Consider the following 18071-nt stretch of genomic DNA (forward strand, 5'->3'; position numbering starts at 1 on the left):
GAGCTCGGAAGGGAAGGAGCACCGTTTGAAATGCAGACTTAGATGGAATGGACTGCAGGTGTCATGTTGCATTTGCAGAGCCCCTGACGTACCTAAACAGTAGAAACCCACCACAAGTGACCCCATATTGGAAACTAGACCCCCCAAGGAACTTATCTAGATGTGTTGTGAGAGCTTTGAACCAACAAGTGTTTCACTACAGTTTATAACGCAGAGCCGTGAAAATAAAAAATATTTTTTTTTCCACGAAAATGATATTTTATCCCCTATGTTTTTATTTTCCCAAGGGTAACAGGACAAATTGGACCCCAAAAGTTGTTGTCCAACTTGTCCTGAGAACGCTGATACCCCATATGTTGGGGGGAACCACTGTTTGGGTGCACGGCAGAGCTCGGAAGGGAAGGAGCGCCATTTGAAATGCAGACTTAGATGGATTGGTCTGCAGGCGTCATGTTGCATTTGCAGAGCCCCTGATGTACCTAAACAGTAGAAACCCCCCACAAGTGACCCCATATTGGAAACTAGACCCCCCAAGGAACTTATCTAGATGTGTTGTGAGAGCTTTGAACCAACAAGTGTTTCACTACAGTTTATAACGCAGAGCCGTGAAAATAAAAAATATTTTTTTTTCCACGAAAATGATATTTTATCCCCTATGTTTTTATTTTCCCAAGGGTAACAGGACAAATTGGACCCCAAAAGTTGTTGTCCAACTTGTCCTGAGAACGCTGATACCCCATATGTTGGGGGGAACCACTGTTTGGGCACACAGGAGAACTCGGAAGGGAAGGAGCACTGTTTTACTTTTTCAAAGCAGAATTGGCTGGAATTGAGATCGGACGCCCCCTGATGTGCCTAAACAGTGGAAACCCCCAATTATAACTGAAACCCTAACCCCAACCCTAACCCTAGCCCTAACCCTAGCCCTAACCCTAATGGGAAAATGGAAATAAATACATTTTTTTACATTTTATTATTTTTCCGTAAGTAAGGGGGTGATGAAGGGGGGTTTGATTTACTTTTATAGCGTTTTTTTGGCGGATTTTTATGATTGGCAGCTGTCACACACTAAAAGACGCTTTTTATTGCAAAAAATAGTTTTTGCATCACCACATTTTGAGAGCTATAATTTATCCATATTTTGGCCCACAGAGTCATATGAGGTCTTGTTTTTTGCGGGACGAGTTGACGTTTTTATTGGTAACATTTTCGGGCAGATGACATTTTTTGATCGCTTTTTATTCCGATTTTTGGGAGGCGGAATGAACAAAAACCAGCAATTCCTGAATTTCTTTTAGGGGGGGCGTTTATACCGTTCCACGTGTGGTAAAATGGATAAAGCAGTTTTATTCTTCGGGTCAGTACGATTACAGCGATACCTCATTTATGTAATTTTTTTTATGTTTTGGCGCTTTTACACAATAAAAACTATTTTATATAAAAAAAATAATTGTTTTTGCATCGCATTATTCTGAGAGCTATAACTTTTTTATTTTTCTGCTGATGATGCTGTATGGCGGCTTTTTTTTTGCGGGACAAGATGACGTTTTCAGCGGTACCATTGTTATTTATATCCGTCGTTTTGATCGCGTGTTATTCCACTTTTTGTTCGCCTGTATGATAATAAAGCGTTGTTTTTTGCCTTGTTTTTTTTTTTTTTTTTTTGCGGTGTTCACTGAAGGGGTTAACTAGTGGGATAGTTTTATAGAGCGGGTCGTTACGGACGCGGCGATACCAAATGTGTACATTTATTGTTTGTTTTTTTTTTTTTACATAAATAAATGGATTTATTGGGAAATGTTTTTTTTTTTTATTTGGGGATTTTTTTTTATTTTTTTTTACACATTCTATTTTTTTTTTTTTTACTTTCTAACATTGTCCCAGGGTGGGACATCTCTGTATTAGATCAGATCGTTGATCTGACACTGCATAGCACACTGTCAGATCAACGATCTGACAGGCAGCTTAGCTGGCTCTCCAGCGCCTGCTCTCAGCGCCGGCTAGCCAGGTCACTTCATGACCCGGAAGGAGTCCGGCGGCCATCTTGGATCCGGGGACTCCTTCCGGGTCACCGGAGCAACGCGATCTCATTGCGTTGCTCCGGTGGGAGAGCGCAGGGAGCCCCCGTCCCTGCGCGATCTCCCTCTATGCCGCTGTCACTACTGACAGCGGCATCAGAGGGGTTAAATGCCTGCGATCGGCGATAGCGCCGATCGTGGGCATTGCTGCGGGGTGTCAGCTGTCGTATACAGCTGACACCCGCACCCGATCACCGCGGCGCTCAGCGCGAGACCGCAGTGATCGGTGCGCCGTACTAGTACTGCTGCTGGCACTAATGCAGTGCCGGCAGCGCAGTACTAGTACGGCACATGTCGCGAAGGGGTTAACTACTTATACATTGTAGGAGAAAAGCTACAATGTAGGAGGAAAAAGAAAATGGGCAGCTGAAAAATGAGAATCTGGGATCCCAGGCGTTCTTCGCTTTCTATACAGTTAATGGTTCAGGTGGGAAAATCTCCTAGTCCGATCACAGTCATTATACCTTATAAATAAAGCTAAAAAAATATCTTGGGAGGTCAAAATACTTATTTTTTCGTCAGTCTCAACGAGTGTACAACTCCAAGTAATTAGTAATTGATAATGTGGGCTGTTAAATGGTCACCTGTTCTGAAATTTGGGGGTAGAGAGATATCACTGCTTTAGTTGCGCCTATACTTTTTGGGCATCAGAATACTAGCTCACCACCTAGTTCTCCCAACTTTATCCTGTCAATGAATAAGCACAACCGGGCGTAGCAGGAGTTACGCTACTGCCTGATATACTATGGAGACGACGCGCACTGGCGAGCATGACCTTTTATTACATAATCAATAAGAATTGAATCACCTTCATTCTTATCTGCGTCTAGTAAATTCTGGAACTCCGTGTGGAAAATCTCCAGATGTTTCTCAATCAGAACTTGTTCACATTTTCGTGCTAGCTCATCCTGTGTGCTCTCGTGAAGGTACACCTGTACCCGCCTCTGCTCCTCCAGAAGCCGGGCCTCAGCCTATGGGTCAGTAAGGAAAAAAATAAGTACAATTGTCACGGATCCCTTCTCCGTGGTGTCACTTATTCGTCACGTGCCCGCTCTCACACATGACTTAGGGTTGTGCCTGCAAGGGTTAATCTATCTCCCTACTCTCAGTCCAGCATTCAACCTCTGTCCTATGCTGTAATGGGAGCATAAATCACACACCGACTCAGGCCACACACCCGCTCATACGCGCTGCGACCACTCATCGAATACACGGGCGATGAGTCCCGAACTAATAATAATACTAATAAAAATATGTCCATCACTCATAAGGCTCACACACCTTTAGGCTAAGGATTCTTTTAGAACATTCAAGGTTCAACTTGTTAAAGTTTTATAATTTAATAACAAAAGGTTCAATGCTTACAATAAGAAAAAGGTATAAAAATATGATAATAAAAAGACATACAACTTATGCAAAACAGTGTCAAAATAAACAGGAGAAAAACTTACAGAAATCATCTAACTGGTAGTCTGCTTTCTGCTCCCTGAGGGGGCGGGGGTGAATGGAGTTGGTGGAACACATCAGGTCCTCGGGCTGCCCTCACATGTGAACACAATTCTCTGTCTGCAGCCTAAATGTATAACTTTGGTCTGAGGTCAGGTTTCTAGACCGGCCCCTCAGGCCAATATCATAACTGCTGTCTGTTTGATTGGGCCACGGCCGCGCCCCCAATGAATATTATTTTCTCTTGTGGAAAGATTCTCAGGGATACATTCCCTCAGGCCGCAATTAGCGTCTCACTTCCAAGACCTAGAAGGTGCCAAATGTTGCTTTTCTTCTCGGCCCTAGCTAGACCCCCTGGTGAGATATGGAGGCAGAATTTCTACTAGTCCCAAGGAAGTACCTATTAACACCTAGGTGTGACTTGCCTTCAGGACAGATGTTACATTATCACTAGTCACACATATAACCCTAGACATTATATATATATATATATATATATATATATATATATATATATATATATATATATATATATATATATATATATATATACACATATATACACACACACATATTTCACCACAGTCCCCATCTGTCAGTCATACTCAGGTGTGATTTCACAGAAAATTTCTTCTATTTTGCAAAACAAAACAACATTGATAAGTGCAGATACATTTATGCGTATAACTAGAAAGTCTCATGTTAAGAGATTTTGAGAGTGTGGACTTTCATTGAGTGGTCTTACTTTCAATGTTCAGGAGCGCAGCGTTCTAACTCACGGCTCCCTGCTTGCGAGGGGGCGCTGCGTGCTCCTGACAGTCCAGGTGATGGTAGGATTGAGCCGCTGTCTTGGGTCTGTGTGCTCCGTCATGCTACTAGGTAGCGCTGCCTCTGCAGATTCAGGAGCACAGGGCGCTGTCCTATACAACGATACTGCCAGAGCGGAGCCTGCAAGTTGTATACCAAACACCTTGCAAGCACACACCTCTTGCTTGGGAAATGGACGATGTCTGAAGTGGCTGGTAACCTTGGCAATAAGATGTAAACTAAAGAATTAATTTTAGACAGAGGGGAAATTTAGAGTTGCTTGTTCTTATATCAGGGCTGGTAGCATTAAGGTAACTGCCCATATTTCAGAAGCAAATACTGACTACAGTGTATAGCAGCTCACTTTCTTTAAGGGAAGAAATAGCAAAGCAGGCAGTAGGGGGTTAATGGAAGCTGTCTGCTTGAGCAGATGAGAAAAGCAGCCATGCAAACACTGCCAGCACTGAACTCACCTTCTTCATGTATTCTGTGACTGGGTTCTGCTGCAGAAACTCTGTGCTTTCCCTTGTGTAGAACCTCTCTGTGTCGGCCAAAAACTGGGACTCAAAAGACTCTTTGTACACGGTCAACGTTGGGCCTTTGGCAAACGCATCATCTTCATTCAAGCCCAGCTCAACTGAAAATATATAACAGACAGTGTCAGCCATGGCTCCAAGTAAGCGTGGTACCAAGTAGCCTTCAGCACAATGTTCACATTCACCAATAACTACTGTGCTGGGGTCAACGTGGAAGCTCACCTTCTACGAGGATAAAATGGTCAGTATCGCATGCCCAGATCAGTCTACAGTCTGAACACACACTGCTTTCCAGGAACGTTACAAGACTGCAGATATGTGGGGGTATGGATCTTAAACACCCCAACAATTTCTCAAAAACACAGAAGTGTGCAGCACGGGGGACAGGGGCACATAGCTCTCGCTTGAGCGTGTACAGAGCAGAGTATGGATACACCAGAAAGTCACAAACGTCCCCATTTTGTGCACGCTCCTGCCCTCCCAAGCTGCACACTTCTCCGCTGGTTTTCTGGCAATAGGCAGTGGTCTCAAGACCCGTACCACCCATCTATCCTTAGGCATGTGAAGTGTCGGCAAAATATAAAGCAGAAACATTTCTTCTAAGAATAAAAGCTATTCTTTATTTGCAGATAAGGGTCTGTGTCATTAGCCAGCATGACTTCACTTTTTGTTAACTATAAGGCTACGTTCACATTCGCGTCTTTGGATGCAGCGTCGTCGCCGCAACGCACGACGGAAGTGAAACGCATGCAAGAACGCATTGTTTTGTGACGCATGCGTCCATTTTGGCTTGATTTTGGACGCAAAAAAAATGCAACTTGCTGAGTCCTCTGCGCCCTGACGCTTGCGCCAAAAATGACGCATGCGTCACAAAACGCAAGACAACGCATGTCCATGCGCCCCCATGTTAAATATAGGGGCGCATGACGCATGCGTCGCCGAACCTGCACCCGACGCAACGCAAATGTGAACGTAGCCTAAGACACACCTCAGGTATAAACAGCAGAAAACAGAAAAATATTTCCTACTAATTAAATTTTCCTTGGTGGTGTAATGACCAGGAGGGGTCAATATCACTAATTTAATGCACTAGGGTAGAACAGGGAGGTAGTAGATCTCTTGTGTTTCTCCACAGCATATGCATTGTACAGATGTAGCTTCACAGTATGCACACTGTACACTCTGCAATGCACCATACATGCATACTCAGCTTTGTTACATACACACAGCTCAGCTACATCATCAAAACACCACTCACAGTTCCACGACAACACATTCTGCTCAGCTACTTCAAAACATACATACTATATACATTACTAATGGTGGAAGTCCCTGCAGACAGGTGACTGATCACATGATCTGAATGGCCTTCCAGCTATTCAGGACGTGCTACATCAGTGCAGGTCCGTGTAGCTTCCTCTCTTGCATTGCACAGATCAGATTGATCAGTGTCAGCAGGAGAGCACAGTTCTCAGGAATTGGGGAGTTTGCCCCATCAGCTTTATCCTCGATCGCGCTAAGCTGCCTCCAGACTATAAGACGCACACACTTTTCAGCAAGATTTTTTTCTTGCTTTAAAGTGCAACTTAAGTCCAAAACAAAGTGCATGGATCCATAAATGTGTTTCAATTTTTCCCAAAACTTAATGACTCTTAAAACTCAAGGACACAAAGCAAACAAAATTCTCAAAGCTATAATATGATTCTCATAACATGGTATCTCTGCTTTCCATCAGTTCTCGTTTTTGAAGTGACAGTGCAATTTCCTGGTGCTGTGTGAATTAAGTTTGTAGTTAGAAAGGTTCTCTGAAGACTGCACTTACCATAAGACTGTACAACTCCACTTATGAGCCTGGTGTTGATCGTTTCTCCATTGCGCTCCTTTTCAATTAGTTTCAGTACTGCATTTGTCACCTAAATAGTCAAACACAATTTTATTATCAGGACAAAAATCTGATCATTCATTAAAAGGGATTGGTCTCCTCTTAGAAGTTAAAATTGCTAAGTGATTGTAAAACCAAGCAAAGTTGCAATGTACAGTATTAAAAAAAAAAAAAAAAAACTTTGTCGTCAAATGTTATCTGCCACCTCAGAGGTGGCAGGTCTCCTAGGCAAGGAATGATGAAACTGGCCATCCTTAGTCCACATGCACTTCTTCCATGCTGCTGAGACAATACTGACTGCTAGTAACCTGGGAGAATACTCAGAGAAAGCCGTCAGTCCTCAGGAGCACAGGCTGCTCAACTTTTCTACAAAGATCATCCATTTCTTTTTCTACTGTATAGGTCCAGACCACTAAAAATGATTTTTGCGGGACAAGCTGTACTTTTGAAGACACCATTTATTTTATTATGTGATGCTCAGGAAAGTGGGAAAAAATTAAGTGCAAACAAGTGCAATTCCACCATTTTAATTACTATGTTCACTGTATGGTAAAACTGATCTTGCAATAGGATTCTTCAGGTCAGCATATTACGCAGATACCAAGTCTGGATGTATGTATACTTTTTTTTTTAAACTTAAGTGATCTTTCGGAGATCCGTAAAGTTTACGGGATATGGGCCTGCAGGAGGGCTTATTTTTAGCAGCCAAAGAGGCCGTTTTTACAGATACCACTTTGGGGTACATATGATGTTTTGATCGCCTCTTATTGCAAAGTTGCAGAGGCCAAGACGTAATTGTTAGCATTTTATATTTTTTCTTCTCATTATGCAGTTTGCCAAGCAGATTTATTTTCTACTTTGATAGATCGGACTTTTACGAACGCAGAAATAACGTGTATTTGTTTTTATCAATTTCTATATTTGTAATAGGGCAAAAGGGGGGAAGAGTTTAACATTTACCGTATTTTTTCACTGCTGTATTTAGTAGTCCCCTAAGGGGACTTGAAGCTGCGATCGTCTGATTGCTCGTACTAAACAGTGCATCAACAATGCTATGTAAAGTGAAAATTATGGTCTCCTGTCATGCAACTCGCTGGCGCCCGCAATCACGGCAGGGAAGGACACCCCCCCCCCCCCCCATGTTAAATGCAACCGTCAAAGATTGACAGCAGCATTTAACAGCTTAACAGTAGAGGGTGAAGTGCTGCTTTACTCACGGCTGTTAGAGGCCCATGACGGCTGACTAAAGCCTGCATCAAAGTCAGGACACAAGACGTAAATGTATGTCATATGTTGTAATGGGGTTAATCAGTTGCCAGGTTTGTGTCACCAATTTGAGACCGTGAGTCCAGTGATGTATCACTTACTGGGCTGCTTGCTGCAGTTTTGATAAAATCACTAGGGGACTAGTAATCCCCTTCAAGTTCATGAGCTCTATATTACCTCGCCTCAGCACTTGTTGGCATCTTCCCTTCTATGCACAGTGTATACAGAAAACTGCCAACTAGTGGTGGGAGAACACAGAGCTCAGCAATTGGAGAAGTGGTAGATCTACAGCAGACAAAACATCCAACAGATTCCCTATAACGTGTGTATTTTACCCCACCTCTACTGAACAATAATAATTGGGATGTGCGCACATGGTGTGTTGATCTGCACTAAATTGCAAAGTTGCCCGCAGGATGCGTTTTTTTTCTCCATAGACTTGCATTAGCAATGCATGGCCACACGTCGCATCCGTCGTGCGACGGATGCGTCGTGTTTTGGTGGACCGTCGGCACAAAAAACGTTACATGTAACTTTCTTTTTGTGCGTCGCGTCCACCATTTTCGACCGCGCATGCATGGCCGAAACTCCGCCCCTTCCTCCCCTGACTGCAGAATGTCAGGGCACAAATTTCACAACGTGCGTCGGCCCAACGCATAGCGACGGGCCCGTACCAACACAAGTGTGAAAGTAGCCTTAGAGAAAGTTTTTCAGCACCTCAATACTAGCGACCTATGGGAACTGAACCCTCCGTGTAGCCGACAGCGCCCTATTAATCTTATAGTAGTTGTGCCTGGTATTGCAGCTTATCAAATTCACTCAATGTACAGACAGGATAAAAAGGAGGCGACAGTGACTGAGAAGGGGATGTCCGAGCAGTCGACAACCCCCTCAAAGTTTTAAAATAAACATTTCCATAAAAAAATCCTAAAGCTCAATGGTGCACAGATATTGTAAACAATGTGGTAAAACTTTTTTTTTATTTAAAAAAAAAAAAAAAAAAAGCCTACTGTAATTACCTGTTTATTCAAGGGCCGGAAGAGGCAATCTCTCCAGGTGACTAAGGCAAGCTGAGAGGAAAAATAAATAATATCAGATGCTACTTCAAAGCACCAATAACAGGATTTTTGGTTGCTTACCGTAAAATCGGTTTCTTGAAGCCTCCATTGGGGGACACAGGAACCATGGGTGTATGCTGCTGCCACTAGGAGGCTGACACTATGCAAATAAAAAAGTTAGCTCCTCCTCTGCAGTGTACACCCCACCGACTGGCATTATACTCTTCAGTTAGTGAGAAAGCAGTAGGAGATAATGAAACAAGGTTGAAAAACCATAACCACAAACTTGAGAACTGTAACGTGAGAACAGTCATAGAACAGATAAAAACAGAAAACATTGGGAGGGAGCTGTGTCCCCCAATGGAGGCTTCAAGAAACAGATTTTACGGTAAGCAACCAAAAATCCTGTTTTCTTTATCGCCTCTCATTGGGGGACACAGGAACCATGGGACGTCCCAAAGCAGTCCCAAGGGCGGGAAAACAGACTTCCATCAGGTCAGAGGACTCACCACTGCCGCCTGCAGGATCCTTCTGCCTAGGCTGGCGTCCGCCGATGCGTAGGTATGGACCTTGTAAAATTTGGCGAACGTGTGGATGGAAGACCAAGTTGCCGCTTTGCAAAGCTGTAGGGCGGAAGCCCTGTGGTGCACCGCCCAGGAGGCGCCGACTGCCCGGGTAGAGTGAGCCTTAATCCCAGGAGGGGGCACTCTGTTCTTGACCCGGTAAGCCTCCAAAATTGCCGTTCTGATCCAGCGAGCAATAGTCGCTTTAGAAGCCGCTGGCCTCTGCGCGTGCCATCAGGAATGACGAAAAATGAATCCGTCTTCCGGAAAGAGGATGTTCTATCCAGATAAATCCTCACTGCCCTGACTAGGTCCAGCTTGTTCAACGATCGCTCCAGAGGATGAGTCGGAGCTGGACAAAAGGAAGGTAGAACGATGTCCTCGTTGAGGTGGAAGGTGGAAACCACCTTAGGAAGAAAAGAAGGTGGAGGTCGGAAGACCACCTTGTCCTGGTGAATGACCAAAAACGGAGGGCGGCAAGACAGTGCCGCCAGCTCGGAAACGCGGCGAATGGACGTGATGGCCACAAGAAAGGCCACCTTCCAAGATAAAACTGATAGAGGAATCTCCCTAAGAGGTTCAAAGGGAGAAACCTTCAAAACGTCCAGTACCAGGTTTAGGTCCCATGCCTCCACAGGGGCCCTGTACGGCGGGACGGCGTGGGCTACCCCCTGAAAGAAGGTCTTAATCTGTGGCCGAGAGGCCAAGGTCTTCTGAAAAAGGATGGAAAGCGCAGAGACCTGACCCTTCAGGGAACTAAGAGCCAGGCCCGAATCCAGTCCTGCCTGAAGGAAGGCCAAAAGAGAAGGCAGGGAAAAAACCATAGGCGGCACGCGGTTGAACTCGCACCAACGGAAGTAGGCCTTCCAGGTGCGGTAGTAGATCCTGGAAGACGAAGGCTTCCGAGCCTGAATCATGGTGTGAATCACCCGGTCCGAAAGGCCGGACGCTCTTAGAACCGCGGTCTCAACAGCCACGCCGTTAAACTGAGCGACCGAGAATTCGGGTGGCAGATCGGACCCTGGGACAGCAGATCGGGCCTGTCTGGAAGGCACCAGGGAGCGTCCGCGAGAAGGTTGACGAGCTCCGCGAACCAAGCTCTCCTGGGCCAATCCGGGGCGATCAGGATGACCGGCACCCCTTCCGCTTTGATCTTCTTCAACAGTTTGGGAAGTAATGGAAGGGGTGGGAACAGATAGGGCAGCTCGAACTGTGACCAAGGAATGGCCAGAGCATCGACGCCCACTGCGAGAGGATCGCGTGACCTGGAAACGAATTGTGGAACCTTCCTGTTGATTCGAGACGCCGTGAGATCCACATCCGGAGTTCCCCATCGAAGACAAATCTGATGGAAGACCTCCGGATGCAGGGACCATTCCCCTGCCGCGAGACCCTCGCGGCTGAGGAAGTCGGCGGCCCAGTTTTCTACGCCGGGGATATGCACCGCGGATATCACCGGAACCATTGCCTCTGCCCAAAGGAGGATCTTGGATACCTCGGCAAGGGCCAAGGAGCTCCGAGTCCCCCCCTGATGGTTGACATATGCCACAGCCGTGGCGTTGTCCGTCTGGATCCGGACTGGAAGGCCCCTGAGGATCCTTTCCCAATGGCGGAGGGACAGAAAGATGGCCCGAATTTCGAGGACGTTGATCGGCAGCGCGGACTCCTGCAGCGACCAACGGCCCTGAACCGTCAAGTGGCGAAACACCGCACCCCAGCCGATCAGGCTGGCATCCGTTGTCACCACCTGCCAGTGAACCGGAAGGAAGGACCTGCCCTGGGAGATGAGTGGAGACGTCAGCCACCAGTTGAGAGACCGCTTGACCCGAAAGGAGAGTCTGATCGGTCGATCCAGGGAGAAGACCGACCTGTCCCACTGAGACAGAATGGCTTGCTGAAGGGGTCGAGAATGGAATTGGGCGAAGGGAATCGCTTCCAAGGTAGCTACCATCCTCCCCAGAACCTTCATGGCCGATCGGAGGGAGGGAGGTCGAGGACCCTGGAGCAAGAGAATGTCCCGACAAAGGGTGGATCTCTTGTCCTTGGGAAGGAAGACTCTGGACTGACGGGTGTCGAAGAGCATGCCCAGAAAGATGATGCGCTGAGAAGGAATAAGGCAGGACTTCTTCCGGTTGACCAGCCATCCGAAACGGGATAAGGTGTCGAGAACAATGGACAAGCTTTCGTGGGCCTGAGCAAAGGACGGAGCCTTGATGAGGATGTCGTCGAGGTATGGAAACAGAACCAAGCCTCTGACTCTCAAAATGGCCATCAGCGCCGCCATGATTTTCGTGAACACCCTTGGCGCGGTTGCGAGGCCGAACGGCAGGGCGACGAACTGAAAATGATCTTGTTGCACTGCGAAGCGCAGGAAACGGTGATGTCCGGGAAATATTGGAACATGTAGGTAGGCGTCCTGGATATCTATAGAGCATAGAAATTCCTGAGCCTCCATGGAAGCAATTACTGAACGAAGGGATTCCATCCTGAAGTGTCTCAGGCGAACCCTCCTGTTCTACAATTTGAGGTCCAGAATGGGACGAACCTTGCCGTCTTTTTTCGGTACCACAAAGAGGTTCGAGTAGAAACCCGTGTACCGTTCCTTTTCTGGGACGGGAACGATTACCCCGGACTTGAGCAGAGAAGCGATGGCTGAGAAGAAGCCCGGAACTAGAGCGGGGTCTCTTGGAGGACGGGATTGGAAGAAACGATCCCGAGGTCGGGAAGCGAACTCTATTTTGTATCCCGAGGATACAACTTCCCTGACCCATGCATCCTCTACTGCGGAAATCCAGACGTCCCTGAAAAGGAGAAGACGGCCGCCCAATCTGGGAGTTGGGCTGGAGTCTTGCCGAGAGTCATGCCGAGGTGGATCTTCCAGTCCTGGGCCTGGAGGATCTACCCTGGGAGAAACGAGGATGCCAGGACGGAGTGGGCCTAAAGGACACCGCCTTCTTCTCTTGACGTGCCTGTGGCCTCTGTTGCTGCTGGGAAAAGGAGTTTGGCGCAGCGAAGCGACGAAAAGGCCGAAAAGAACGAAACTGTCGTCTAGGAGGAGGGCGACGAGGATTAGCCTGGGGGAGAAGAGAACTTGTACCCCCGGTGGCGTCCTTAATTATTTGGTCCAGCTGGGAACCAAAGAGGCGAGAGCCCTGGAAGGGCAGACTAGTGAGGGACTTTTTGGAGGACAAGTCCGCCTGCCAGGCCTTGAGCCAAACGGTCCGGCGGATGGCAACGGCATTGCTGGAAGCTTGAGCCGCACAAGACGCGACATCCAGGGAGGCGGAAACCAGGTATTCACCAGCGTGGGAAATCTGGTTGGCAAGTTCCGCTAATTGCGCGGGAGGCGCTCCATCCAGGATACCTCGCCGAAGATCCTTGGCCCATTTTGAGATGGATTTTGAAGCCCAAGTGGAAGCAAAAGCTGGACATAGAGCCGCTGAAGCCGCTTCAAAAGCAGATTTCGCAAAGGATTCTATAACTCTATCGTTAGAATCCTTCAGAGATGCTCCGCCGGACAGAGGAAGCACCGTGTTGGTGGACAGCCTGGAAACAGGGGGGTCCACCGAGGGAGAGGCCGTCCAATTGGCGGAAAGTTCTGGAGGAAAAGGATATAACACACCCAGGCGTTTCCCCCTCTGAAAACGCCTAGTGGGGTTCTCTCTCTCTCTGGACACGATTTCCTCGAATTCAGGATGAGGAGCGAAAAATTTTGAAGGTGGTTTGGCCCGTCTAAACGAAACCGCCTGATCTGCGGGTTCCGTAGAGGGATCCTTGATGCCACATGTTTGGTTTATTGCCCCAATGAGGTTCTGGACTGTCTCACTCATGGTGGCGATTTGGTTAGGATCCAGCTCCGAAGTATCCTCCGAAGGCGCATCAGATAATGCCTCGCCTGACTCAGGGGAGGAGGATCGGTGGGACACCAACCGCGGGGGAGGGCCGAGCGGCGAGATGGAGCGCGAAGAGGACTCAGACCGACGTTCCTGTCTGGACCTTTTGTGGCTTATCAAGGAGAGCTCTGGCGGCGGTTCCTGTGACCCGCTGGCTACGGCCGGGGCCTGCAGGGGTAACCGATCCAGCGCGGACACCAGGGTTTGAGATACCCGTGTTAAATCGGCCACCGATTGTGACAGAGAGGCGGCCCATCCTGGGATGGGGGGATCACTCTCGGGCGGAACAGCCGGGGGATCCTGGGCGGTGGGAACAATCGGGTTGCTGCAGGACTGACACAGCGGGGAGGACTGACCTGAGGGAAGTTTGCTGTTACAAGACGAACAAGCGAAGTACGTGACTAAGGCAGAAGAAGAAGTAGGAGGGCGAGAGCGGCCCCCTTTAGAGGTAGACATTTTGAGAGGTCCCTGAAGATGCCAGTGGGTTAGGGGACAGTTGGGGCAGAGGGGGGTGTCAGTCTGCAGTGCAGCTACTCACGGACCCGTCCTGGAGGATGTCCCACTTGCCGGAGGAGAACTCCTGCCCTGAGTGCTGGATTCTGTGCAGATTTTTGCCCACGGAGGATGCAGAGGCGAAGGTGTGGGGCGCGCTGCGTGAGCTCCTGCGGCTAAGAAGCGGTGAGCACACACAGACGCTGTTCCTGGAGGAAGGGGGCGGAGCCAGACAGGGGGGCGCCGATGAGCAGGCACAGTATGTCGGGCGGGAAAAAAGCCCGCCCGATGGAGAAGGAAGTGGGCGGAGCGCGGCACCGGAAGTAGGCCCCGGGAAAAGCCGGGGCCTAAATTAGAAGCCGGTGCCCGCTGAAAATAACCCCCGGGGCGCAGACGCTGCCCGGCAGAGCGGCGCTGTAGCCGCCGCATGAAAGAGAGAGAGCGCTGCCGCCGGAAAAGAGTCGCCGGAGTAGGCCCCGGAAAAGCCGGGGCCTAAATTAGGAGCCGGTGACCGGAGAGAGGATCCCCGCGGCGCAGACGCTGCCCGGCAGAGCCGCATTTAAGAGAGGGAGCGCTGCCGCCGGTGAAGAATCGCCGAAGTAGGCCCCCGCTGGCTGTGGAGGTGAGCGACGCCCCGCATAGAACGCTGAGGGGGGAACGTTGAGGGCAGCTGGTACGTCGCAAGTAGGCCCCGGGAAGGACCGGGGCCTAAAATAGGAGCCAGCGACCGCTGAGGAAAATGCAGGCAGGAGTGTGCCGCAAGCAGGCCCCAGGAGGCCGGGGCCTGAAGGAAGACGGCGACCGCTGGAGGAACGCGATGGGGCATGGAAAGGGTAGCCACCGCGCAGGGAACGGGGAAAATCTGTAAATGCAGCGATGTTAGAAATACTCACCTAGTAAAATCCCCCGTCGTCTGCTACTAACCTTGAGAAGGTATCAGACGTCCATGGGAGCTGCTGATGGACGTCCTCGTCTCCTCCGACCGACAGGCTCTGGTGGGCGAGTGGGTGGGGGACGGGCCAGGACCGGACTTCTGAGCACGCTTGTGCGCCAGGCTCTTGGTCCTGCTGAGGGATCTATGAGGATACGGGGTGGCAGTACACGCCGTACTCATAGTCCGCTTGTGGGACTACAGGTGTGACTGCTCACCCTGTATCCCATCCGGAAAAAACCTGAAAAGAAACGACGCACATTGAGGTAGATAAGGGTCTAAAGAAAGACCCGTGTCCACCTCCTACTGACACTAAGCTAAACTGAAGAGTATAATGCCAGTCGGTGGGGTGTACACTGCAGAGGAGGAGCTAACTTTTTTATTTGCATAGTGTCAGCCTCCTAGTGGCAGCAGCATACACCCATGGTTCCTGTGTCCCCCAATGAGAGGCGATAAAGAAAACGCTCCAGCGCTGTACGGACAGGACCTGGTAACTGGGCTTTCTGTACAGCGAGTTTTACAAACTCAGACTCTTACCGAGTAAATTTCATATATTCCTTTCCGGCCTTCATCGCATTCACGACGAACCCAATGCCGGTTGAGATATGCACAGATCCCATTTAAAACTTTACTAGAAAACCGATAGTCCTCCCATTGCTGTGTGTAAAACTTAAGAACACTCTCATCCATTAAATCTTCACCATCCTGAAAAAGGAGGACATTATAGGTCAATATACATCTAAGCAGATTGTAAAACTTTGGAGTCAATTCATAAAAGCTGCGGAAAAGCTTTGAAAAGTCCCAAAACTTTTACCCAACTTTTTATGCGACGGAATACTGAATGTAACATGAAAGCGCTTACCTTTAAGAGGTTTGTCAAATAACTTTTCAAAAACTCTTTTAGCCTTTTGTAAAGTTCAAGACCAACAAACTGGGCTCCTCCTGGGGTCTGGCCTTTCTTGGATTTTGATGGTGGTACTCCAGCACCCCGTGCCTGGTTAGACTGGTGTACACTGGTACAGTAGTTATAAACATGACTGACAGCAGAGGTTAAGGAAAAGAAAAACACGATAAAAAAAGATTAAATAAGACCATACAATACTGTATTTTCCAGGGCTGTGGAGTCGGAGCCCATTTTGATGGAGTCGGTATAAAAAGGACAGACTCCTAAAATTTATAATAAATTGGGTACAGTAGTTCAATGCAGTTTGTGGGGAATATTTTTTTCATAAAAATTTGGGAAAGTTATAAAATGTCTGCTCTATTCCTGATCTAAGGTCTAGACTTAGCGAAGATGAATCTGTGCTGCAGTTCATGTTCATAAGTAGTGAAGCTGCTCCTCTACAGATAAGGCCAGGTTCACATTGCGTTAACAGCAGCCCGTTCAACACATGCGTAAAACGGGCTGCGTTAACGCAAGTGCCGACATGCCATCGCGCTAACGCAGATAGAGCTAGCAGATGCTGTATCTGCGCTAGCGGTGACAGACTCGGAAATGCTGCAGCCCGCGTCTCAGGGTCCGTCACTCATCGCTAGCGATGCGTCCGACAGAGATTAATGGCAGCGTTAACGGACTGCTTGGACGTAATGTGAACTCAGCCTAAGGGGAAAAAAAAATAAAACACAGGGAAGGAAAGCCTACATTCATCTCAGAACTTCTGCAGGATTAAGGAAGGTAACTATTTCATAAAGCATATCTAAACTTTCAAAAAACTGTATATATCAATAGTACACTAAATATGTGGTCTCTGTATTATTGATGTTTTAGTTAGTTTTTCCTCTTAGCTCATGTTTGGAGAAATTAGATGCTCTGATGGCATATTCTATGTATAGTGTATATAGGGGGATAAACTGTTTTCTAACGTCTCAAATTCAGATATACAGTAACAGGATCGAGGAGAACATATATATTTTTGCGTGTGTTCTGTAATATGATTCAGCACAAACATGCTTCCTTCCTCCTCCCCTCTTGATAGACTGAAGAAATACGATGTGAAGAATTTAGTGAGCTGTACTCCGAAACAAGCTTGTTCAGACTAAAGCTATCCAACAACATATTTTACAAACTTTATACTAATCTGTCCTATTGATTTATGCAAAAATAGTTTTATTTCTGTCTTAAATTATATACAGTGCATGATTCCCTATTCTTGCAAGAATTACAATATAATTTTTTTTTATTTTTTTTTTACAGGACAAAATTTTGAGAGCGAATTTACATAATTACAATGTTTAAGAAGCATCTTATGAAGTCAGCTGTATTTGAGCATTTCACAGTGACTCAAGATAAAAAAAAACATTTTGTGTGTCACTGTATAAGTGACCAAGATGAAAACAAATGCTGTGATGCCAAAATAAGTGCATACTCAGGCAGTGGTAAAAATGCTCCTTCAAGAGCTTTCAATCTAAAAAGACATTTACAACGCTGCCACCCAGAAGTTTACAAAGCCGTGAAAAAGATCACAGCAGCACCAAGAAACCAGCAATTCCCGCCAGGCAAAGGAGGAGGAAAGAACGTCTCAAACATCAGTTAAAAGATATTTTGTCAGTGACAAAGTTACTGTAACTGACAGCAGATGTGTTTAAAAGACAGCTCATCGAGCTTGTTGTGAAGGACAGTGTAACATTATCATTATTTGCACGACCAGCTTTTGCTACAGCGCTTAATGGAGAAATGGCCCGCAAACTTGGGGTTTCTCTGGAAAGAGAAAGTATTAGAAAATTAGTTATTGAAGAAGCCCTTAACCAAAAGGAAGATCTTGAAAAGACTCAAGAGACGCTTTGCGTTTCTTAAAATGGATGCCTGCACACGTCACAGAGAACTATTTTGCTATCAACGTTCGATATGTTGGTGACAACAAAAAATTGTTACTAAGGGTACCGTCACACAGTGGCATTTTGATCGCTACGTCGGCACGAATCGTGACGCTCCAGCATCGTAACAATATCGCTCCAGTGTCGTAGACTGCTGTCACACTTTGCAATGTACGACGCTGGAGCGATAATTTCATGACGTATGTGCGATGTAGAAGCCGTTGGTTACTATGCGCACATCGTATACAATATCGTGCACACCTTTGTTACACCATGCGATCATGCAGTCACAGCGGGACACTAGA

General features: G+C 47.3%; 1 protein-coding gene across 4 annotated transcripts in view; it reads right to left on the minus strand.

The window, feature by feature from the left end:
- The window catches only part of CUL1 (cullin 1), a 114274-nt gene that overhangs the window by 30159 nt on the left and 66044 nt on the right, over positions 1-18071 (minus strand). For all 4 annotated transcript variants that reach the window (XM_069730160.1, XM_069730162.1, XM_069730164.1 and 1 more), the window contains 6 exons: positions 15815-15989; positions 15490-15657; positions 9035-9085; positions 6690-6780; positions 4805-4968; positions 2887-3049 (listed from right to left, as the gene is read on the minus strand). In XM_069730160.1, the coding sequence (XP_069586261.1) occupies positions 2887-3049; positions 4805-4968; positions 6690-6780; positions 9035-9085; positions 15490-15657; positions 15815-15989 (812 nt within the window). The remainder of the gene's footprint in view (positions 1-2886; positions 3050-4804; positions 4969-6689; positions 6781-9034; positions 9086-15489; positions 15658-15814; positions 15990-18071) is intronic.

Source organism: Ranitomeya imitator, chromosome 6, assembly GCF_032444005.1.
Source record: "Ranitomeya imitator isolate aRanImi1 chromosome 6, aRanImi1.pri, whole genome shotgun sequence".
Lineage (NCBI taxonomy): Eukaryota > Metazoa > Chordata > Amphibia > Anura > Dendrobatidae > Ranitomeya > Ranitomeya imitator.